Source organism: Larus michahellis, chromosome 1, assembly GCF_964199755.1.
Source record: "Larus michahellis chromosome 1, bLarMic1.1, whole genome shotgun sequence".
Taxonomy (NCBI): Eukaryota; Metazoa; Chordata; class Aves; order Charadriiformes; family Laridae; genus Larus; species Larus michahellis.
In genome coordinates, this window is record NC_133896.1 from 23512729 (window position 1) to 23537369 (window position 24641).

Consider the following 24641-nt stretch of genomic DNA (forward strand, 5'->3'; position numbering starts at 1 on the left):
TTTCATTTATCCATTAAAATAATGACTGGGAAATTACGACTGTTGTGAAATCTACTGTATCTGCGGTATCATAGTAAAATTTTTGATAGTTTATCTAGTCTTTGTGTTACTGTTTTCAATGCATTTGCTTCAGCTGTGGTCTACAGCAATCTTTTATCGGGCAAAATATGTGCAGATCAATGAACAGGGATGTTAGTCAACGTGGTATAGACTTCACGTAAGTCTTAGTCATCTCCATGTGTATATCTATATGGATTCACTTTCCTCTTCTCTGCACTGAAACTGAAGTGCATCCTAGTCTCGGTATAAAGCTCTTTTGTCTTTCAAAGCTCCAGGCAAGCGTGTTTGTTCTTTCCCCAGCTATTGACATTACGAGAAAAAATCATTAGCTTATTTGGTAAGCGCTGGATAGCACAGTCTAAGGAAAGTCAGTGTGTCCCTTATTACACCCACAGATAAAGCCCACGGGATGTCTTTGAAACTGTACTCAATAACCAAAAGGACGTCTTTGTACTGCTAGACCCTCAGAATCCCTTGCAAATATGCAGTAAAATTTAACAAACCATCGTCTTGAATTATGAAGCCTATCTAACTAGGACTTATTTTGAATGGCCTTTTTGTGAGAATTACACATTTTTATGTGACTATTTCTGCAACTTAGTATTAAATATGCTGACATTAAAAGATAATATCAGAGAATATTTTTTTTAATTTGAAAAAATTTATTTTAAATTGATAAAGATGTTTTGTATTTGTGTATTTTGTTGATTATATATTTTCTGCATTTGATATTCCACTGCATATAAAGCAGACACCAAAATAACAGACACTTGGACTCAGAAAACCAGACCCTTGGATTTCTCTCATGATGAATTTATGGTTTTCTTAAGCTGAAACAGGATTTGTTAGAGCCACTTCTAATATCTTGCACAACACCAGAAGAGTAAAAATAGCTTCATTCTTTTTTTATTTCTTGCAGAAATATGGCACATGTGACACAGTTATTAATATGAAGTGGGTTAATGTAAGAGGTCATAACAAGCAGCTTTAGCGGTTCATAAATACATTAGTTGAGGGCACTTAAGAAACCAGATAAATGGAGTTTCATGCCTTTAAACACCAAAGGTGTATACTAATGTTCTGATAAAATTTCACGCAACATGCCTAATGGTGCTAAAATTGGTAATAAGTGAATAGAATCATAGAATCATAGAATGGCTTGGGTTGGACCTTAAAGATCATCTTGTTCCAACCCCTCTGCCATGGCAGGGGCTGAAGGTCTAGATGCTGTGTGTAGCTTATTCTGCTTACTCCAAGGTTAGCTTAAAATTTTATACTGTGGTTTGCTCTAGAAATCTAGAGTATGTAGGATGTGTTTTGTTGGCTTGTTTTCTGAGGTTTTCAACAATTCTGCTTTATTGTGAACAAAGCCTTACAATGAAATACCTTGCTGTGGTAGGATAGAATAGTCAACACACTCTGCAGTGCAGGATGCAGTGCATCCAACCTTAAATCAACATGATTTCTTTGTCTTTAAATGTATGCAGTTAGTGTTGAAAGGTACTTTAAAGATCATCCAGTTCCAGCCCCCTGCCATGGGCAGGGACACCTCCCACTAGACCAGGCTGCTCAAAGCCCCATCCAGCCTGGCCTTGAACACCTCCAGGGATGGGGCATCCACAGCTTCTCTGGGCAACCTGTTCCAGTGTCTCACCAGCCTCACAGCAAAGAATTTCTTAGTAATATCTAATCTAAATCTACCCTTTTTCAGTTTAAAGCTGTTACCCCTCATCCTATCGCTACACTCCCCATCTTTTCTGTAGGCCCCCTTTGGGTGCTGTGAGGCAGCTCTAAGGTCTCCCCGGAGCCTTCTCTTCTCCAGGCTGAACAACCCCAAATCTCTCAGCCTGTCTTCATAGGAGAGGTACTCCAGCCCTCTGGTCATCTTTGTGGTCTTCCTCTGGACTCACTCTAACAGATCCATGTCCTTCTTATGTTGGGGGCATCAGAGCTGGACACAGTACTCCAGGTGGGCTCTTGTCCTAGTTTGAGGTAAAACGGAACCAACTTTCTGTTCAGTAATTTTATTTCTTAGCTAGGCCTCTTCTAACTCTCCGAAATTAACAGCATGTTGTGTCTGAAACCATTTGTTCAGAGTGGTAAGACAGTTTGTGCCAAGGAATGGTATGCAGAGAGGCTCTTGATTACGCTTATTGCTATAACAACCAAGCTCAGCTAATTTCGTTATTTGCCCCCTTGGAGGGTTGGAAGCGGAGGGGCATAGAGGGGTCCGACCTGCAGGGAGGAGTGGACAGGACAGGTGACCAAAAATTGACCAACAGGAGTATTCCGTCCCATGTGCCCCATGCTCAGTATAAAAGCCAAGGGATCAAAGGGTCAACTTCTCTTCCTTCAATGGCTGACGTCCGAGGAGGACCCTGTCTGTTCAACTGCCTTTGATCCCGATCGGTATGTTCCTGACTCCAACTCTGGAACCTGGTTCCCACCGGTCACTGAGTCCAGCCTGGGACTTCCCCAGTGCCTGACGGTGACATCATCCTGGGAGCTTCATACGGTTTTGTATATACTGTATCTATTTCATTATTTTCCTTTTTATCTTATTATTAATATTTCATTAAAGTACTTTAGTTTCTTCTAAACTCATAAATCTCCCTTTATCTCTCCTCCTCCTCTCTGTGCATGAGAGGCTGCAGGGGACCATTTGTTGCCAGCCATTGGCCAATTTGGCCAAAACCATGACAGCTCTTATAAGAGTGGAGTAGCAGGGAAGAATCAACTTCCTCGACCTACTGGACATGCTTCTTTTGATGCAGCTCAGGATGTGGTTGGCTTTCTTGGCTGTGAGCACACATTGTCAGCTCATGTTGAGCTTCTCATCATCAAACACCCCCAAGTGCTTCTCCTCAGGGCTCCTCCAATCCATTCTCCATCCAGCCTGTATTTGTGTTTGGAATTGCCCTGCTGCATGTGCAGGACCTTGCACTTGGCCTTGTTGAACTTCAAGACATTTGCATGGGTCCACCTCTCAAGCCTGTCCAGGTCCCTCTGGATGGCATCCCTCCCCTCCAGTGTGTCGACCGCATGACACAGCTTGGTGTGCTGTGGTCACACCGCTTTGAGTGTGACCATTCAGCCAATTCCTTATCCACCGAGTGGTGCATCCATCAAATCCATGTCTCTCCAATTTAGAGACCAGGATGCCATATGAGACAGTGCCAAATGCTTTGCACAAATCCAGGTAGATGATGTCAGTTGCTCTTCCCTTGTTCACCACCACTGTAACCCTGTCGTAGAAGGTCACCAAATTTGTCAGGCATGATTTCACAGATTTGCCCTTAGTGAAGCCATATTGGTTGTCACCACCCACCTCCTTATTTTGCACGTGGCTTAGCAGAGATTACAGGAGGATCTGCTCCACGATCTTGCAGGGCACAGAGGTAAGACTGACCAACCTGTAGTTCCCCAGCTCTTCCTTTGTTCCCTTTTTAAAAATGGGGGTTCTGTTTCCCCTTTTACAGTCAGTGGGAACTTCATGAGAATGCCACAATTCTCAAATATGATGGGTAGTGGCTTAGAAACTTCATCCATCAGTTTCCTCAGGAACCACGGAATCAACATTAATTGATGTTATCTTAATACAACACCATTTTTTTCAAATTCAGAAGCCATTTGGATTTTCACTGACAAATAAAATCTACAAAAATTTTCAATAAAAAGCCCCAAAAATATTTAAATTGAAAAAGATTTTTTTTTTATAGATTTCATACTGAAAATATTTTTGTTTAACTCTGCTTTTTAAGGTCTGGGATGAAGAGTCATTTTATAGGCATTTATTTATCTTTAAAAATATTTGCTACAGGAGCTTTTTTAAAAAATATAATAAATATCAGAAAATATGAATTTAGCAATAACATATCCTAAGTTCAAATCTGGTTACCTTGTTTATATCATTCTATGAGTCTCGGAGAGCTTTACAGTTAAAATGTATTGCTAAAGAGTATTATTTTCTCACCATGATATCAGGCAATTCTGATTAAGAACATTTAATTTTGTACATTAGCATGTACTTTCCATGACAATTTAAAGAGAAAGGGTGAAATTTGTTCAGCAGAAGTAAGTGACAAAAATTCCTTAGATGTCAGAGAAATTTTTGACCTAGAAGAAACAGTCTAGATGAACACCAGGGGTATATTTAGATAAGCAGAATGTGATTAATTAAATAGGACTTGGAGTTTAATGCCTGCAACATAGCAAAGGTGAGATCATAGAATCATAGAATCATAGAATTGCTGAGGTTGGAAGGGAACATTAAGATCATCAAATCCAACCTTTAACCTACCCTGACAAAAGCCACTTCTAAACCATGTCCCTAAGTGTTCCATCTACCTTTTTTTTAAACACCTCCAGGGATGGTGAATCCACCACCTCCCTGGGCAGCCTATTCCAATGTTTAATAACCCTTTCAGTGAAAAAATGTCTCCTAATATCTAATCTAAACCTCCCCTGACGTAACTTGAACCCGTTTCCCCTCGTCCTATCACTTGTCACCAGGGAGAAGAGGTCAGCCCCCATCTCTCTACAACCTCCTTTCAGGTAGTTGTAGAGGGTGATAAGGTCTCCCCTCAGCCTCCTCTTCTCCAGGCTAAACAACCCCAGCTCCCTCAGTCGTTCTTCATAAGGTTTGTCCTCCAGACCCCTCACCAGCTTTGTAGCCCTTCTCTGGACACGCTCCAACACCTCAGTGTCCCTCTTGCAGCGAGGGGCCCAAAACTGAACGCAGTACTTGAGGTGGGGCCTCACCAGTGCTGAGTACAGGGGGATGATCACTTCCCTAGTCCGGCTCACCACACTATTCCTGATACAGGCTAGGATGCTGTTGGCCTTCTTGGCCGCCTGGGCACACTGCTGGCTCATATTCAGCTGGCTGTCAACCAGCATTCCCAGGTCCTTTTCTGCCGGGCTGCTTTCGAGCAACTCTGCCCCAATCCTGTAGCGCTGCATGGGGTTGTTGTGACCCAAGTGCAGGACCCGGCACTTGGCCTTGTTGAACCTCATACCATTGGTCTCAGCCCATCGGTCCAGCCTGTCCAGATCCCTCTGTAGAGCCTTCCTACCCTCAAGCAGATCAACACGCCTGCCCAGTTTAGTGTCATCTGGGAACTTACTGAGGGTGCATTCGATCCCTTCATCCAGATCATTGATAAAGATATTAAAGAGAACCGGCCCCAGCACCGAACCCTGGGGGACACCACTTGTGACCGGACACCAATTGGATTTAACTCCATTTACCACCACTCTCTGGGCACGGCCATCCAGCCAGTTTTTTACCCAGTGAAGAGTACACCTGTCCAGGCCATGAGCAGCCAGTTTCCCCAGGAGAATGCTGTGGGAAACAGTGTCAAAAGCTTTGCAAAAATCCAAGTAGATAACATCCACAGCTTTTCCCTCATCCACTAAGTGGGTCAGATGTATTGCTGCAGGTGGTAAAGACTGTGTTTTCGTATATTACCATGCATCACCGATTAGATTTAGGTCACTGTATTAGGAAATTATCATTATAGACTTAGATGGATAGTGTGATGCTCTCTTTGTGGTGTTTTGAATCATTATCCTGCTCTTCTAAATGTCGTTCATTGCTTCGCATTCTCAGTCCTGGAACGGATGGTGCACAGGTGGATTTTAGTTCCCATGCACAGCTTGACTGAAGCAAATTAGGATCTTTTACAGAGCTTATTGTAGCTGTAGGGAACCTGTATAAGAAAGTCTGAAGCCTTTTTAGTATGTTGGATTATATTTGTAAAGAAAATCTTCTCAATGACCTGGCAAATATAAGTGCCGTTTTGCAAAATACAAGAACAGGAGTTCTGGTTTTATTTTTAACTTTGCTTTAATAGTTTAACATCTGGACACAAGTTGTAAATATGATACTGTGAATAAACTCTTTTGGGGATAGATTTTTGAAAGGGTTGTGAGTGACCTATCAGAAATTATTAGCTTTGTTTTGCTCAATGAAACATCATTCCTCATTCACTTAAATAAATCCATCAATATCAACTAGTGGAAATCACTTTATGTGCATGAATTTCAGGAGAATGTTTCTCAAGAAACCAACTCATGATTTTGGTGATTTCCTATATTTATACCTGTATTTACTCAAGAACTCTTTATGAAGCTGAACTCTGCCCCATGATGTAGTTTTGTTCTTCTGATAGAAAGTCATCCTAAATAAAAAAACAATAAGAAATTAAAGCAGAGCATAAAAGGAATGCAATGATCAAACTGGATTTTATAATCTTAAAATACAAAATGTCACAGTGAAAAAGAGTGATAAAAGAGCAACAAAACGCAAAATGTGAAAAATTGTCTGACAGGTATGAGGGACAATCTTGCATAATCATCAGGTGAGACCACTCTGTCTGAACCTTGGCATGTGAATTCATATACTCTGATTGCAAGACGAGAGGTGAAAATTCTTAGTCTGGCACCTGTATACCTGGAGAATTCACACTGATTGCAAGAAAACCTTTAAACCCTGCAGAACTGCATATGATGCTTTCAGACATCAGAGGGCAGGTGAGAACGCACCACAAGCTTTAGAATTTTGTTGGATGGAAACTGGCGTACAGTTGGAGGTAGGTAGCAGTATCTGTGGTGTTACCAGTTACTGGAGCAGAAAGACTAACTGGTTAATTTCTGTGGCAGGTGCAGAATACCTTTCCCTAGTGGAAACAGGCACCAGTTTTTGTTTACTTACTGGGAGTAACTGTGATCATGGTACCATGGGCAGAGGTCTCGTTGGTTGATTAAATCTTTGCCTTAGAGCTGTATTGTAAGAATTTGACAGAGCTGGCAGGGACCCCACTACTTCAAAGTCTTTCAGGTAACCAAACAGGAAATTTTAGTAGTCACTGAGTCAGGGGTGGTAAGGATTCTGTGATAGTACCAGCACTGGGAACATGCCACACACGTGGAGGAAGCCACAAGAAGGAAAGTGAACAGCCTTTGCTATTCTGCTGTGCTGCATGTTCTGCACACTACCAGTTAAATATCAAAGGAGGACAGTGTAGAGCTGTGACCAACCAAACAATATGTTACTTAGAAAGTTTAATCCTTGCCTAGACTAGATATACAAGTTACAGCTGTAAGTAACATCTTTAACATTCAAGGGAAAAGACAGCGATGAAAAACTAGTAAGAGGTCATGTGCTGCACTGCTGAGGTCAATTCCTGTGCTGGAGACGCCTGTCAGGACTCTTGGACATCCTTTTCTAAAAGAAACCTTGTATTATAGGCAACGTTTCAAAGGTATTCTTTTTAGGAGTCAAATCTGCCTTCCTTTCACACCTAGGTGCAGGTACTTGATTTGAGGAGTTAGGGAAATAATGAAGAGAATGACATTTTTTTGGGGAAAAAAAAAAGTATATATACACACACACACACACTCTTTTATTTCATTTGGCCTCTTCTTTTCTACAGTTAATTCCTTTGATGAGAGATAATGATGGGCTTTGATAGTATATTTTCAGCCAGGGATGTGAGAGGAGAAAAGAAGTCAGCATCTTTCATAATAGTGTGGAACATTATTACAAGATGTTTTCAATCAGATCAGCCAGTCAAGAACCAATTAAAACAATTTGACTAGACCTTTTTCTTCTTTACCAAATGTAAGTGTCGACAAAGCCCTTTTAAAGAGTGAAATTTATGTAAATACTGAGAGAGAGTAAACCCATACAGCCATAGCAGATCAGGTGATACGCAGTGCCTGGTGAGGGTCCTGGCTTGCACTCTTAGGTTTCATGAGGTGGAGAGAGGAATTGTGTAGGAAAGAGTGAAAAGGCAGTAAGGATGTATCCCAGGCTGTACAATGAAAAACAGTGACGGGGGGATGTTTTAGTTCGCTGTGACCGCTTCGAGCACCAAAACTATGCCAGCGATGACATGGGGCTTGCCGAACCTGACTCAGCACGGTACTAACGAAGCTGTGCTGGCTGTGGAGGTTGTGCTGCTAACGTACAATGCACTGTACTATGTGGGCCTGCTGGCTTCTCTGAAGTCGCTTGGGGGATACCTTCCTGCAGTCTTTCCTGCCTAAATGTGTTGAGAGAATCAGCTATAAATATGACCTCAAAATTCCTTGGGTTGTAGAAGTAGCAAAAAGGCCAGATGTGGATTTTATGTGCATTACTTATTTATTTAACTTACTAAGATTGCAACTACATGCCCCATATAATCAAGTTCATCCTTAAAAGGAACAAACCTGACAGGGCTTCAGGTAACTGTAGAGGTACTATTAGTATAAGAATCTGAAAAGGCTTTGTAATATTTTCCTGAATAAGAAATCACCTTTTTTTTTCTCTTATTTTATCGGGATTTTGATGGGTGATAAAGCCATTGTTCTAAGGGTATGGGCATGGAAAGCAGCAATATTTGATGGAGTTTTTACTGTAAGACAAAGCAGCTGAAATCTGGCAGGTTGTGGTAACAATGGTGTTCTTTCTCTGGTGTAGGATCCTTCCTTGAAGCGATTTTTGTAGCTCTTCGTCAGTTTCTTCAAACAGCCGGGAAGACTCTGCTTACATTAAATACCTGAGATAAACCATGGCTGTATGAATTCTAGTAACTGCATCCAATCTATGTACTAAACTTTCCATTATTTATTTTTAAATGTTGTAATCTTAGATTTTGGACACCTGTGCACAATCAGACGAGTTTGATAACCCAATCAACACTTTCTCCAAGTCAGTCCTAAAAGCTTATTTTCGCACGTGCTAAATAGCACCAGGAGCAAGATGGTGTTATTTTTGTCTTATTTGTGTTTGTGTGCCTGTGCGTGTGCGTGTCTTTTTTTCAGCATGGTATTGCTGGGTTCAGCCCTCTTGATAGGTATGCTTTTTGCCAGCTCAAGATGTATGATTTCATCCCTAGGTAATTCAACAGGTCCTTGTACTCCATGAGCTTCCGATAGGCCTACTGGCATTTAAATCAGATAAAAAATACCCTTTGTGATAAGCAGGCAATCAGAACAGTGTCATTACTATGGTTGAGTATGAGTTGAGAGAAGAATGGTATCTGTTTTGGTTGCCCACCTTTTTTAGGATTTAAACCCAAACCAGCATATTAAATGTTAAAAGCCTTGATAACTCTGGCAAAATAAAAAAAATTGCACTTATGTTTTTATGTGACTATCATTGTACAGTGATAAACTATAAAGATTTATTTTCAAAATTTTCAGCCAAACACATTTACAAAATCTCTCTTGTTTTTATGATTTTTTTAAAACTTTTATCTTCTTTCCACAATGCAAATTGTTTGCAAATCTGATTTAAATAACTAATTAAGCAGAGTTTATGTCCACCTTATGACACTGAAGGAAGAAGTCAGCATTGTTTGATGAACATGTCTTTTAGTCATTACGTATTTTAGTTAAGTATGGAAGATAATGTCAAGATTTGAAGGATATTTAATGTTAGCATTTTTCATTATATCACTTTCTATAACTAAGTATTCCAATACCATGAGCAAAGATGTCTTGAGTCAGGCCCCTAAAGAAGTCTTTAAATTCTAAGATTAAAAATAGTCTTGGAGCATTTCTTGTGCACCATCTGTTTTTTGAATAGCAGTTTGGCTGCATATGAAAGCTTTTCTCTGTGGCCCCGAGGATTCAGAACTTTTGAAAGCAAGCTGAAAAGATTCTCCCACGTTTACATGAACCTAGTATCTGGGATCCAAAAAGAAGCTTTGTAAGATTAGCCATAAAATTTCAGTAATACTAAAAAAGTTAGTGGTCAGTATTTCTACTTGTAATTTTTGGAACGTGGAGTTCTCATAGCAGTAGCCAAGATTGAGATGTCCAGTCTCAAGCTTTACTGCATTAGCAATATGGCCTGTGTTATTCACTAACGTTAATACAGAACTGTACCTGTAAAAATGTGTTAATGAAGAATACTCATCATCAGCCTCCTTGAATGGAGAGATTAGCCATTCAGAGAATATATTGTTCCTCTCATACAGATATGTTACGCTATTAAAAAAATTGTGCTCGTTTGTCTTCAATAAAAGTAAATTATTTCTCCGGATACCAACAGCTTCTAATAGGCTCTATGTAAACAGGTGAATCATCTTTTATCCTAGGCAAAACAGTCAGTGAAAAAAAATTCAATTATGCTCTTTCATAACAACCACAAAGTTATAAAATTAGTATAGACACTGATATATAAGTTTCTGAAAATTTAGCGCTGAAAGATGCCATGGACTGACCTCCTGGAAGGTCAGGATGATCTCTACAGTAGGGCCTTTAAAAAGTGGGAAGTGTGGGAGCGAGTACATAGGTTGTTGGTGTATTAAATGACTTCAGTTCCAAATTCGTCAGTTCTTCAGTAAGGCTGTGACCCATAAACTGTTTGCAAAACACTGTAAATTAAAATTACTCTTTTAATGTTTTATAGATATAGCATTAATATGGTTGTATATCTTTGGAGATTAATAGCTCTACAATTACCTGAAATAACCATGGCAACAGAGTAAATTTTCACTGGGCACCAGTTACTCACTAATGGTTGCTGTAATTACTGAGAAACATGATAATAAAAACTCAGGAATTATTTGTTATCCTTTGACTTCAATACATTAATTATTGCCATGCAGAGTTGAAGGACTCAGGAATTTCAAACATTTTTTCCTTGCTGCAACACATCAGTCTTCTCAGTAACTGCTCTGTTGTCTGCCCTCTCTTTTCAGCACAGGTTAATACTTTAATGAATAACATAGTATTTGTTGTGAATTGTATTAGACTGTTTTGCATTCTAGAAAGATCAAACAATAAGACATGACAAGGTCATGGGGCTGAAATAACATTGCCTTGGATACTTTGGAAAGTCTAAAGCTGTGACTCAGACAGGGATGTCTCTGCTTGATGCCTCTCTCCAAATTTTTTGTGATAATTGAAGCATGACCTGAAGCTCTCTGTGTGTGAATGTGTGCATGGTTCTGTGAGTTAGTTCATTTTTGATGTAGACTGTACAAAAGAAATCTAGTTACAAAATGGGTTATGGATATTTAACAGTTCCTCTTTGGAGCTGTGTCCTCTCTAAGCATCACAGTTTAAGCCCCAGCTGAAGCACTGGAAAGAAGGCCCCTTCTGATCCTTGTCAAGTGCTGAAAACAATATTAGGAAATTCCCTGATATACTTTTAACCTGCTTAATTATTTTAATTATCGCACAGCTAATTGCACTCAGGAAACAACAGGAAATAGCTTAATGTCAAATGGGATCTTGTTCAGCAAGATGAACTATCCTCATGGATGACTGGTAGTACATTGGTCATACTAAGCTGCACGTAAAGGAAAATGTTAAGTGGAGCTGTGTTAGAGAAGAAAATTACATTTATGTTTCAGTTGCCTGTTAACTAAATGTTAATGGACGGGTGTCTGTGTCATAATGCCAATCCCCATGAGACAGAGTTAAGGATACAGATGTCTCTTGTTTGAGAAATCTTACATTGTCTGTGTGCTTTCAGGGCATCCTTATAGTCCATGGCTTTTGGCTGTGGGTTTGTATGTTGGTTGTTTTTTTGTTGGTTTTTTTTTTTTTTTTAAATAAAATACACTTTGTATAAGCCTTAGATGGGAAATTGTTTAGCTCCTTCATTTTCTTTGTAATTGTTGTGGTAATCCATTATTTCAACTATGATTATGTGACAAAGTTTTTCTTATTTTTTTGGTTTTCTGTTCACTTTTATTCTAGCAATACATTATTTCTGGAAAAAGATTTAATGCTTAGACATGAAATACCACAATCATTACATACCAGTATTAACACGATGAATCACATTTTAGTATCTGAGAACAGTGACCATGGTCTAGGTTAGCTAAAGCAATGACTATTACCCTTCCCCTCTGATCCCAAAGTTTCTCTTTATATTTAAAAATGTCACGTTGAAAAAGAAGCTGCTGGCAGTGGCTGCGTCAAAACCAGCCACCAGCTTCGATACAGGTAGTGACCTTAATGCAGAGGAACTCTGTGTAAAGCCCTACTTTGCTGAACAGAGACCTCATCAGGTGAAGGCTTCAAGAGAATAGCCTGGAGACAGAGGAGCAGAATCACAAATAAAAGCTCTGCTGGAGTTGGGACGGAAGTCCCTGTACTGGGGATGATGCCTGTTAGCAGGACCATTTACCCCCTTTCCCATTTTGATGCCATTTTAACAATTACTCTGAAGATGGTAGTTACCTTTGCTCACCAGGATGCTGCCTTGCTCCCCAGGCAGCTGTCACCCATGGCAAAGCACTTTTATGTGCCTCTCACCAGTCTCAGGAATCTATTAGTACAGAAGAGCTGCTTGAGAAGCTGAACAAACTCCCCAAACTTCTGTCCAACACCAGCTGGATGTATAGATGGCTCTTCAGATACTCCTTTTTTCTGCAGTTTAACTAGTTTAACTAGTTCCTGAACATCACAGTCTCTGTGTTGATTCCTGTAGTAATGTGCAGCTCTCTTTGATCCACTTCTGTATGTGACCTCCACCTCCATTTGGTCAGGGCTTTCACTTAGCTTCACACCTCCTTTCTCTCACATGGCTCAGTACCACAGGGATTGTCCTGGAGTGGAAAGGGAAGAAATCTTTCTTTCTGAGACTGTACAGGCACTTGTGAGTTACTGATATTCACTAAAGTTGTTTCTTTATCTGAAACACTTTATCTTAGTGTCTTTTGACTTCTGAAGTCCACAGAGGTGTGTATGTGTCTGCTTGGCACATTTTCATCTTGGCTCAGACAGGAGTCTGAAGTGGGAGAGCTGTAACTCATCTCTGCCTTCCCATATTCAGTAAGTGCAAGCTGATAAGAAAAGTCTGGTGTCATCTGAAAGACACTCTGTCAATTGATTGGCTCTTATCTGAAAAGTTTCAGAGTGCCAAAAGCGAGATGTAGAGTAGAAGCTATGCTGCAAGTCTACATTTTAATAGAACTGAGCAGAAGTGCTTATTCCAAAGGAAGTGAGCTAATTACCAAAGCAAAAAAAAGGAGGAGCCTTATAAAAACAGAATTTCACACAAAACCTTGGCCAGAACTTTTTGAAAGATTAAAATAATAAAGAGAGAGAGAAAATAATTAATATTTATACTTGTGTTTATTGTAATAGGGACACTGTTGTAGAATGATGTATAAACATAAATCCAGGAAGAGAACAGTTTGTTTTTTTTTTTCTCCTATAATGCACAGTGTCCTGGGTAGGACCTGCCCAGATAGGACCTGATGAACACAGCAGGTGACCCTAGTGGAAGTACTGTGTATTCAGTGACAGAGGTCAGTAGTGCTGAAATAAGTATGTCTTTCTGGGACTAGTAAAACAAAAACAACACAAAAAAAAAAGGGGGCGGGCGGGGAGATGAAGTGCCACACCACCCTCCCCAAATAATGTCACAAAACAGAAAAAAATGGAGAAGGTAGAATAAGGAGGATCCTCAGTATCTCATGAATAACTGGAAACTGGCTACTGCTGAAGACAGATGCAGACAGGGTGCACCCAAGTTCTCTGTGACATGTAGTTCTCACATATGTGTTGGTGTGTCTTTCTTACATACCCTGAGAGAAGCTGATGGCCAGGTTTATGGTCAGGTGGGAAGTTTTCTGTGCTTCCCAGGAACATATTAATTAGAGTTTTAGGTAACAAAAAACCTGCTAATGCAGAAGTTATTGAACACTCCTGGATGTCCTCAAATCTCTTCTGGTCTCTTCCAATGGCACTACATAACTACATCTTCTTGGAAGAGTTTATTTACCTGCAAAATCATGAAAATGGAAATAAATGATATGAAGCCCCTTTTAAACTGGGCATCTATCGTATGGTTGTGTTGCTGGGGACTGGAGTTGATCATGATTCTGTATATATATTCTGAATAGACTTGAAGTCTATTCATTTTGGCAATACTGAAACAAATGACTTGCAGTTATATTTGTGGTAAAGATTCCTCACACTTTCACTCCCACTTACTTCCCAGCATATGTGTAAGCTACCTTATTTTCTTTTTTTTTCTTGTGAAAAATCATAACCATAAACTCTTCTCAGAAGGATTAAAAGAAATGTGCTTGCTATTACTGGTGCTGCAAAATACATTAAAAAAAAAATACCCAACACCATTTTTAAAACATATGAACATACATGTGATAACATTAAACTGAACATTTTCCCCTCAAGAACATATGATACTATCCAGTCTTTAATATCATGCAAATAAAACTTTATGCATTTGTTTACATGTTTGTATAGTTGGTACCCCCAAAACCTAACCACCCTCTTATATCTTCCTCTTCTAGTACAAGCTGTTAGCTTGTAATGGTCAATGTCATATCACTTTGCTACTCCTTTAGTATGTTACTAGAGTAGTATTTATCTTGCAGTTGAATTTTATGTCATACCTTGATTTTTAAGGGATTGACTTATATGTCCCCATTGCATACAATATCTGTTCCCAGAGCCTGTTGTCTTTTTTTGACTTACTGGGTTCTTCAGCTGCAGAACTGAACCAATCTTCTCTGGCACACAATGTATGCCGTAGATTTTAAGATGAAGCCTGTCTCTCTGGATTTTCTGAGTACAGAATACAAACAGGCTGGATTCTTCCAAGCATGCAGGTAGCACTGAGCTTTTTGAGCTACATGTGGGGAATGGCAAGCTTTTTCTCTCACTTTCTGCCTCCTCTCTTCCCCCCAAATCCCTATCCCCTCCCTATCAACTCTGACGTCACTGTGTGGACAGGACTGGCCCTTTTCCAGAGGTGAAAGTAACATAGCTAAGGTGGTAGGGGAGGTCCAAAAGGGTTCATTTTCTGTTCCTCAGTAGTTCATACCCCATCAGAACCTCCTTCTTCACAGTCATCTACATTTCCTACCCTTCCCAGTTAGCCCTGGGGTGCGGAAGGTCATTCACATAGCATTGCCCCTCTGAGAGGAGAGGTGAAGTAGAGGCATAGCCTCGCTGTGCAGAGAAGAAACGGATCAGCCCAGCTTGGGAAATATAAAACTGTCTTCACAATACTATGTCTCCATAGCAGGACTGGTGTCTAGCAATTTAAATTCTCTACCTGGCAAAATACGAAGTTTCTTCTGTGATGCAGTTGTATTATGGGTATACTTGTCATCTGTTACGAGACTCAGGGTGCCGTAATGAGAGGAGCTAGACTTCTGTCCTTTTATATTCTGAAGTGAGTATCACTTGTTAGAAGATATGAACAAAAATTTCACCAGTGTAACGCATTTGCTGAGAGTGGCCAATAGCAGATGCTTGAGGAGAGAATGTAGGGAATAAACAAAATGTAGAAGAATTTTCCTCCTCTGTAGTCTTCTTGCAATGAGCAGCTGAAGGACTGCATGAACTGGCATTGCATCTAGATCACTGCTCTTAATAACCGCTTATAGACATACTAATGAATGATGGGGCAAATCGTTTTTTAATATAACTATACTGTTGGCTGCAACAAGTCATTCTCATCTTCAAATTTTATTCATTTTAGGGTAAATTTTATGAGACATTTTGTCTCTGTTCTTGCTGTGGCAAGAAGTTCTAACACATTCTGGAAGGAAAAATGTACTACTTGTTATTTGTTATTTTAAATACCATGTGCTCATTATACCTGCCCTGACTGGTGTTCTTGTGCAGGGATGGAATGAACTGTTCCTTTCACAGAAGTACACATTTCTAATCATTCACTGTGCTGAGGACCAAGACATCAAATAAATTATATCCATCTCTGCATAACTAAAGTTCTTGTCCATCAGATTCAATAATATAAAGTTGTACTGCCTTTATCAATTACTAGAATTGATTTATATCAATCTGTTTTTAACATAAATTTCTTTACTTGCTCTATAAGGCTATAAATTATGGGTATTACCATCATTTATATCACATATACCCCAAATCTGTATATAATTCATTTTCTGTAGCACTCTCAGTTTCTCGTTGGTTCTGTTTTGTACATTCATACGTGAACAGACAGAATCTGCCCTGTGGTAAGTGAGATAATGCCTAAACATGGGCATCGAATGCCATTTCAGATACCCCAGGGCATCCATCTGGCCTCCAGATGCTGCCTTGGAAAGTCATGGGTTCTCTGTCATATGCATGTTCTGAATATCTGTGTGGTTGTCTCCAGTATCTTAAGATATTTAAAAAGTCAATAAGCACCTATGTTTACAGCAACTGGATGCAATACTATTTTATTGTCCTAATCTTGAACTGAGACATTTAGGGTAAGCATAAAGAGAAGTCTTTTCAGATTTTGAATAGGTGTAAGACAATCAGCATTTGTTATTTTAGTAATCACATTGCCAATTGTTTGAAAATGTCTGCTATATGGAGATTGATCGGATGATGACTTTATTTCTCACAAACCTTGCATAGTTTGATACAGTGTCTATTCCTCCTCTGTCTGACAGCTTAACATTCACAATTTATCTTTGTTATTTATGATTAGTTGCTTATAATTCTCTGGTTTGTGTTGTTTTGTGTGTTTTTTTTTTTTTTTCCAGCTTGTATTTACTCTTTCCATTGATTCCATTTCAACCTTCTATTTCATTTGTCTCATTGAAATACTTACCAATGACAAATTTCTTGTTTAGTTTTACAAATGCATTCTTCTCTGGGAACTCTCAGTATGGAAAGTTCAAATGGTTACTCTTCCTCTTTCTACTTTACTGAGAACAATTTAATTCATGTACATCTCTGTAGTACTTTTTCCTTTTAGCAGATAATTAAAGTGAAATGCTAATTAAGAAAAAAAATCTGAACCCTCAACTCTAGCACTTGAAACTAATTGTATAAATTAATGATATAAGAGCTGATCCTATAAAACTGAGTCAAAGTAAAGCCAAATTCTAACAGATGGTGCATTCTGAAGTTTTTGATACACAACGGTTAAACGTATTATAGCGTACAATAAACTGCTTGACTTCCATTCACCTAAACATATCCTTGAATCCATGCTGACTTCATTAGGATTCATAACAGATAAAACAGCCTATGTGGAGCAGCGCAAAGGATGAAGAAGTAGTTTAAATAATTTTTATTTCGGTTTTAAAAATGAAATTAATATCAAGCCACTGAAATCTAGTGAAATAACAGAAGTGTATCTCGTATCAAGATTTGTAATGAAATCAGCTCCACTAGAGTCAGAATATTCTGTAAATGGCAGTTGTGAGACTTACCAGCACAGACACTTTTCTACACTTCTGTCAAGGCATTAAAGTAGCAGTGCCTTGTCATAAGTAAATTATTATTAAAGGTTTTCATTTAAGAAAAATCCAAGGTTGTTGATTTAATTTAAACTATTTATTTATTTTTTTAATAAGGCTCACCACTATTCTTAATTTAGGAACTGTTACAGATTAATCACTTTAATATGCAGTTGGCCAACACTACATGTAAACCTGTGGTTTTCCAGTCATTCCACATCTTTTCCAACACCTGAGATGTAAAGAGAACAACTTTGCTGGAAGGCATCTGGGCAAGTGTGCTCCATAACCTCACAGGGAACTAAGTTTGCATCAGAAATGGGGATGGTTTAGATTCATGTGAAATGTAACTTGATAAAGTAGGCACATGCAAGACACGGTGGTTGCAGAGCAGCATCTTCAGAATATCAAGGTACATGTTTAAGGATTTCTTCAGAAGAAAGTGAATTTTCCAGTTAGGTGCACAAAAGACCTGTCTTAAAACAGTTGTTTATCAGAAAGAGTCCTCCTTGACACAAGTGTAAGGCATTAAAAATTCAAAAGGATCCATTACATCGTTGTTTCTAAATTAAAAACCTCATGCATTTTACTTTTTTTTTCTTCTCTAAATAATATTTCTGGCTAGTTTAAGCTGCAATTTGAAAGGCTTATAAACAGCTGAGGTCACAGACACATTGCTTCAGTGATGTTTAGCTAATGTTAGTTTAACACCCAGAGTTGTTTAATGCTGCTGGCTGTAAACTGGGAAGGAGGAGGGAGAGCTTCTTTCAGTACCAGATTATTACTTTATATCTACAATAAGTAAATGTGTCCTTAGGCTTAATAAAATGTAACTTATTTTTTTTTATGCCATGGATATGGATTGTCTTCAAATGAATGGTAACAGAATTATTCTACAAAGCATCCTTCTATAGTGTTTATAGAAGATTATTTATTTAGTCTGATTTTGGAGTGATTTTGAAGCAGGATCTATTTATCAGCTGCTCAGTGTTTCAAAAAGTCTAAGGGATTTGGTATGCAATACAGCAAAGACTCCAAAGCTTTAGGTGACCACACCACACTTACAATATATACGGCTGTTAAAAGGATCTCCAGTAGTACACATATACTTATGTTTGTGACTTGAAAAACTCAGGACACCAACCAGTTCAGGTGTACAACCCAGTATTACTTTGTCTGTATTTTGAACCACATCATTGGATGCAGCTGCAGCTCTGCTGTCAGGACAATGGAATCACTTTGTGCTGTGATGTCTTTGAAGAAGAATGAATGGAGCTCTGCCTCTATGTGTCTCTCACTGTATCTTTCCCATTTTTCCCTTTTGGTTAAGTAGTTCCTGTAAAGAAAACCGAACACTTTCACCCTATACTGACCATGAGACTGAACTGCTGGTCTTTCCTTTACAGACCGAGGACATTAAACGAACTGCATTTTCCTATTTTGCTTTACCGTTTTAACAACAAAATAGTCTGTAAACCTTTTGAACAATGCCTAATTGTGAAATTCGAAATTTTCCTTCCACTTATGGTTGGAACAGTAATACATGAGAAAAAAAAAAGTGGTTCTAAAGGTATTCTGGAATTGCTCAGCAAAGAGAAACTTCAGAACCAGATCTCAAAATAAGTTACTAACTATGAATTAAAAAAAAAGAAAAAAGAATTGGGACAAAGGAAAGATGAAGAAGATGAAGGCTCTCACATGATTTTCCATAGTTAGCTAAGCTTATTATATATTCTTGAAATTCTACCATGTACTTCTGTTTTAGGCATCCAGAATATACTAAAAATTTAGTTAAAATGGTGACAGATTGTATACAATTACCTGAGTCAATCATGGGTTAAAATTATGCATGGCAACATAACCACACAGAGAATAAAATGTGAAAAGGCCCAAAGGCACAGCTTCCCCACTTCTCTTTAACTACCTTAACTGTTAAATGATTGCTGAAAAATTATGAAAAAAATATTTATTAAATTAGTGAAATTATTTAAAAAACATGGGCTGCTTTATATTCTTTGAGGTGGTTTACACTGTCCTCTTACAGGGACATTTTTCCTCAGCAAAAGTAACATTTTTCCTATGATGGTGCCCAATAATCTTGTTCCCGGATGAGGATATCCAGGTTCATTCTCTAAGATAAACAACCTATCCAAGAACTATTCAGTGATGTTTCCCAAAATCTTTTTATCTAAGCTGGAATTTATGTAACCTGGACTCGCTACCTCAGGTCAGTCTTGTATTCTGTATTAGTTTCTCTCCACAGTGTGTTGCATTTAGGTTTAGCAGCCAGTCCTCAATGACCATTAAGAGGAGCAATTAAACACTCAATGTCTTAAACTAGAACTAAGATGCAATTCCCTGTAATGGTAATGACACAGTATAAGCATCTGTGGCATTACAGTACCAGATATCAAGAGTGCTCAGTTCTGCATATCTGCTTGTCAAAAAATGAAGCACTTGTACAACTCAGTGGCATTTGTTACAGTATTATATACCGAATCTAGACATGCTTCCACCTATGCTATTAGTTATGGTCAGCTACAATGTTTAATTACCTTATCTCTATACAGCGTTAATCAGTTTCTCCACAGAAGTATTCAATTTAATTTGATGGACTATCCAACAAAGCACATTTTCTTAGAAAAACTTTTCGTTTTGTAGACTATTCATTCTCACAAGAACTGTTCATCTGGATCATCCACTAGGGTTTATTTTCCTTCAGAGGAGATTAACAGCTTTTTAAGAACACTAATTAACAATTGGTGATTTGTCTATAGCCTTGAGGCCTCTATTTTCATTCTGTCCTTCCACTTTCAAGGCTTCTGATACCACCTTCCATTCATAATTTTGGGACCCTTTGTAAAATCCCCAGTTTTTCTTCAAATGTCTTTGCTTTCCCGGTTATGTAGCTAAGTGTTTATTAGTACCATCCAGCCATGCATACCTCCTTGTTTTAGGTCCATTAAATGTTTCATTCCACAAAGCAACAATGAACTAAAATACATATATAAATCATAAGACGTAGACAGATGAAAATAATGGTCTGTTACCGCTTGCCAGCAGTATCTACTAGTTATGGCAGCATTGCTAGAACACAATCAAATTTACTTTACAGCAGGCACTGTGATCGCTGTAAGTTATTGTACTTTACTGTTATTGTACTTTCTAAAATCTGCTATTCAATAGAGGGATAGTGTGTTCTGCCCAGTGTTTAGGGATCTGAACGTTTTGCGATTTATTCCAGCTTTTAACAAGCTTAATTTTATTAATTTGGCAAAGGTGGTTTTAACTTCTGCTGTATGAGAAAGATCTTGTTGGAGTGGCAGCTGAATTCAGTAGGATGTTATGCCCCTGTTGACTGAGGTGCACAGTGTGAGATGCTGTTACACTCTAGCTGAGAATATCACTACATCAAAGAGAAAGATCGTTCTGGCCGGTACTATAGTCTGTCTCTTTGTACATGATATTTCTAAGACCAGTAATAGATTATAAAATCACACTGTTATTGCTGAGCATAACAATGTCTGAAATTCCCATCAGTCTTAAGGGATACAAAGGACATTGTGTTTCTGTTAGTAAAAGATACCTGTTCTTTCCATGAGTTCTTCAAATGCTGCTGAGTGGAAAGATGAATTTGATCATTACTTGAAAGTAATATTTTGAAGGTTACCTCCATACCTACATACCAACAACAGTCATTGTGTTTTTTGGGTGGAAGAAATTTATTGGTTCAATCTGCTATGTGAGCAGTGAAGAATAATTTCATTGCTTGGGAGATTGTAGACCGACATTTTTCTTACCTTTTATTCTGTCAAATGAATTGGGAACAAAACACAGAGAGCTTTCCAAAATTTTGTGTTGAGTTTCTTGTATCTTCATGGGGTCTTAAGTCTTCATCACACATAATTTTTTGATGCTCCTCTTCCATGGTTGCTCACATCTACATTTGCAGCCAGACTTTTGCTGGCAGAACTGTGAAATTGGCACAGTAGTTAATGTGCCACTTGTCACTCTCAAAGCACTGTTCATTTCACTGGATATCAGTTTTGTATGAAAGCTGCTATACAAAGCAAGAGAACAAAATACTCTTGGGAGAGTGACAGACATACATACAAGAATAAGTATTTATGATGAAATTTTGGGGTATTTAGATTGCTGTCCCCACTTCTACTGGCTAGCTTCTGCTTGATATGTATGCAGAATTTCAAGCTTTTTTTGGAATTCTCTGGAAACCACTCACAGTGGACTTAGTGCCTCTATGTGCTACATTAACAAGTCCTATACTGTAGGAATTTACTATGAACTGGATATTCTCTTTTTCTTGGTTGTTCATATGGAGAAATGTGAAAACATTGGGTGGTGGATTTTGTGGTGGTTTGGGGTTTTTCCCCAGTAAAGACAGATTTCATTCTGCAGTCACTGAAATAGAACTTTAACATACTTGAACTTGTCTTCAATGGACTTCAACTATAAATATGATTCACCTATACATATGAATTTGGTGGATGAGTGAAAATGACATTCTTAGTGGAGCATTTGAAAAGTCTCTGTAGGAGTGCAGATCCTTGATGTCACCTTGAGAGAATTCATCAAAATGTGTTCTAATTTGGCTGGCCTGGTTGCCAAGGTAGACACGTAGTTTTCAATCTTTGAACATTTTGTTGATCGAAGTAAGAACAGAGTGTCGATTTATAACTTTTGACAGCTTCAGCAATGGACTTTTCTGTCAAGAAGTGTCATGTATAGAGGAGAGAGCAACAAGCACAGCTGCTGTCCTTAATTTATTTTGATAAAACACTTTTACACAAGTGGTCAGTGCTAGAAACTGATCACATTAACGGTGACCAGATTTAGACACTTGCATCTCAAGGTCTTTTAAGAGCGTTGGCTCCTAAGTTGATGATAATAATTTTATCTTCATATTTAACAGGGAAATTCTTTATGAAGTTCATTACAAGATTGCTATTTAGTGCCTAATGCACTGTATTCACATCCTAAAATGAAATTGTGCCCTTCTGAAAATCAAAAGGAATTTGTCCACTTCCATTTTATCACAGAATTTCTTAATGTTGTGTTATACACACACACAAAACAAACCAACCAAGCAAGCAAACAAAAAGATTGCAAAAGATTATATTTTTAAATTGTTTTAATTAACTCACAGGGTAGATTTTGTGATGATGATAATAACACACATTTTATCTTTGTGAAGGTTTTTGGATTTATTATCATACTAGCCTTGCATTATGGAGAACCTGCTCAATCTCTAATTAGCATTTTTCCTCCAAAATATATTTTCTGGAAAATTGCTTTAAAGGTATTTATCCTAATTGCTTTTTAATTTTTTTTCAGGGAGTGCTGGAACACCTGTTGTCTTCAATGAAAATGGAGATGCTCCTGGACGCTATGATATTTTTCAGTATCAAATCACCAACAAGAGTACTGAATACAAAGTAATTGGTCAGTGGACTAACCAACTTCATCTAAATGTAAGTACTAGATTGATTATGATGCTGACATTGGAGAATGCTCATTTGAGTATTATATTATTTCAAACAACTTAAAAAATGTTGATGATTTATTCTCTGTCAGTTGGCAGAAGAAAGCTCTTCCATTCTCTTGAGAAGACAGTAAAAGATAGCAAAATAACCTGAACCAAATTCTTTATATTTTAAAATAGGTTATGTTATGTTGTGTATTTACCTGCTCCTTTAAATGATATTTTAGAATCATTATCTATCTGATATTCCTCAGACTGATTATTAAGTTAAGCAGGGAAATAGTAACTCATCCTTCAAAAGAGGGTGTCAGACAAAATGATGGATACATATATATTGCCCTGGTATTTCAAATAATATAAGGGGATAGAAATGTAAAGAATTACAGCCATGAGAAAAGCAAAATGAAGTTAACCTGTTTCATTTTTAGCTGTGCAATATTTACAGGGTTTACTTGAGGTATGTTAGCCATTTGGGTAGCTCTGCAAATGTGAAATATCAAATGTTGTTTTGCTAAGGACTGATGAGAAGGGCAACAGTGTGAATTGATGACTAGATTCACCAAAGGGAGTTTATGCAGTGACTTTAATCAAACCATAAAAAGCAGGTTTCAAACATCTCTGTGTTTCCATGTGAGAGGCTCCTGAAGAAGAGTAACAAACACAGTGTAGTAAATATTTACAAATGATTCTCCTGTTGAGACTACTTTGCAATCATTATCTGAGTGCTACCCACAGTAACACATATGATAGCTCCTCATTTTCAGCCACAGCTGTTAAACCACGTTACCACATCTACCATTTAATATCTATAACTACTTGGCAAGGACTCATTTATTTAATTCTTCTGCCCAAATAGAAAAAAAACCTACCAACAGAAACTGTGTGTAGCAGATTGTCTGGCAGTGTTATCTCCCTGCACTAACCTGGTATCTCTCTGTTGAAAGGCACGCAAGGAAAAAAAAATGGTTAAACAAGTTTAAAGATTAATACTAAATAGTAATTTCTGTAAAACACTAGTTAGACCCTTATCTTAACTATTATGGCATACATTCCAGATCTTCGTAATTGCTACAGTTTTTTGAAAAGTTAGTGTTCATTAGTGAGCTGAAAAACTTATACACACATTTTGCACAAATGTTAGTACTAACTTAGCAGTTACATAGTAGTAGCTAAAAGCTACCTTAGAGTTTGCTTCAATTTTAATTTCATTCCAATCTGCCTTTTACTATCCCCACCCCTAGACTGCTACATTTTTCATTAAGCCTGTAGATTTTCAGTCCCCTTATTTCTGCCTGATGTATGTGTACTCCAGGGAGTTCTCTGAAATAGGATTAGATTGGCTGCTACTCAGACTTCTGAAACCGCACCATGCTAACCACGTTGACCACAAAGCTAACAGGAAAGGATTTGTCTAAGGACATCTCTTGTTAACTATCATTAAGAATGGATGTGTTAGGATGTTCTTTACCTCTCTTTTTTAATATCTTTTTTTCACCTCCATGAGCTCAAGTGCTGGATGCAACTGGTTGCCCAAATTCGTGGGTGAGGTCTGTCTAGTGGAGTCATGGAGCTGCGCAGAGGCCAGCACACTGCTCTGCAGTGGGTGTTTCTGCTCCCTGCCTCGTGCCATGGCCCTGCTCTTGTCCCACCGCCCCCTGCTCTGCTGCGCACCCCCTGCTCACACAGACCAGGGTGCGAGCAGGCACACAGGGAACAGTCCCTCCGTGCGCAGTGCAACTGGATTGATTCAACGTTTGTCTCCCTAATTTACACTCCTGTTTCTTGACTTGTTCTTTTTTATCTAAAGCCTGGAAGATTTCTAAAGGGACAACTGGGCTTTATTTCTTAAAGTTTTTCAGGGGTTGAGATGCTGGCTGCTGGTTTCTGTCAGT

The 24641-nt window shown here is 38.4% G+C and overlaps 1 protein-coding gene across 3 annotated transcripts in view; it reads left to right on the top strand.

The window, feature by feature from the left end:
- GRM8 (glutamate metabotropic receptor 8) overlaps positions 1-24641 on the top strand; it is a 357470-nt gene that overhangs the window by 260751 nt on the left and 72078 nt on the right. For all 3 annotated transcript variants that reach the window (XM_074593173.1, XM_074593253.1, XM_074593342.1), the window contains exon 8: positions 22602-22738. In XM_074593173.1, the coding sequence (XP_074449274.1) occupies positions 22602-22738 (137 nt within the window). The remainder of the gene's footprint in view (positions 1-22601; positions 22739-24641) is intronic.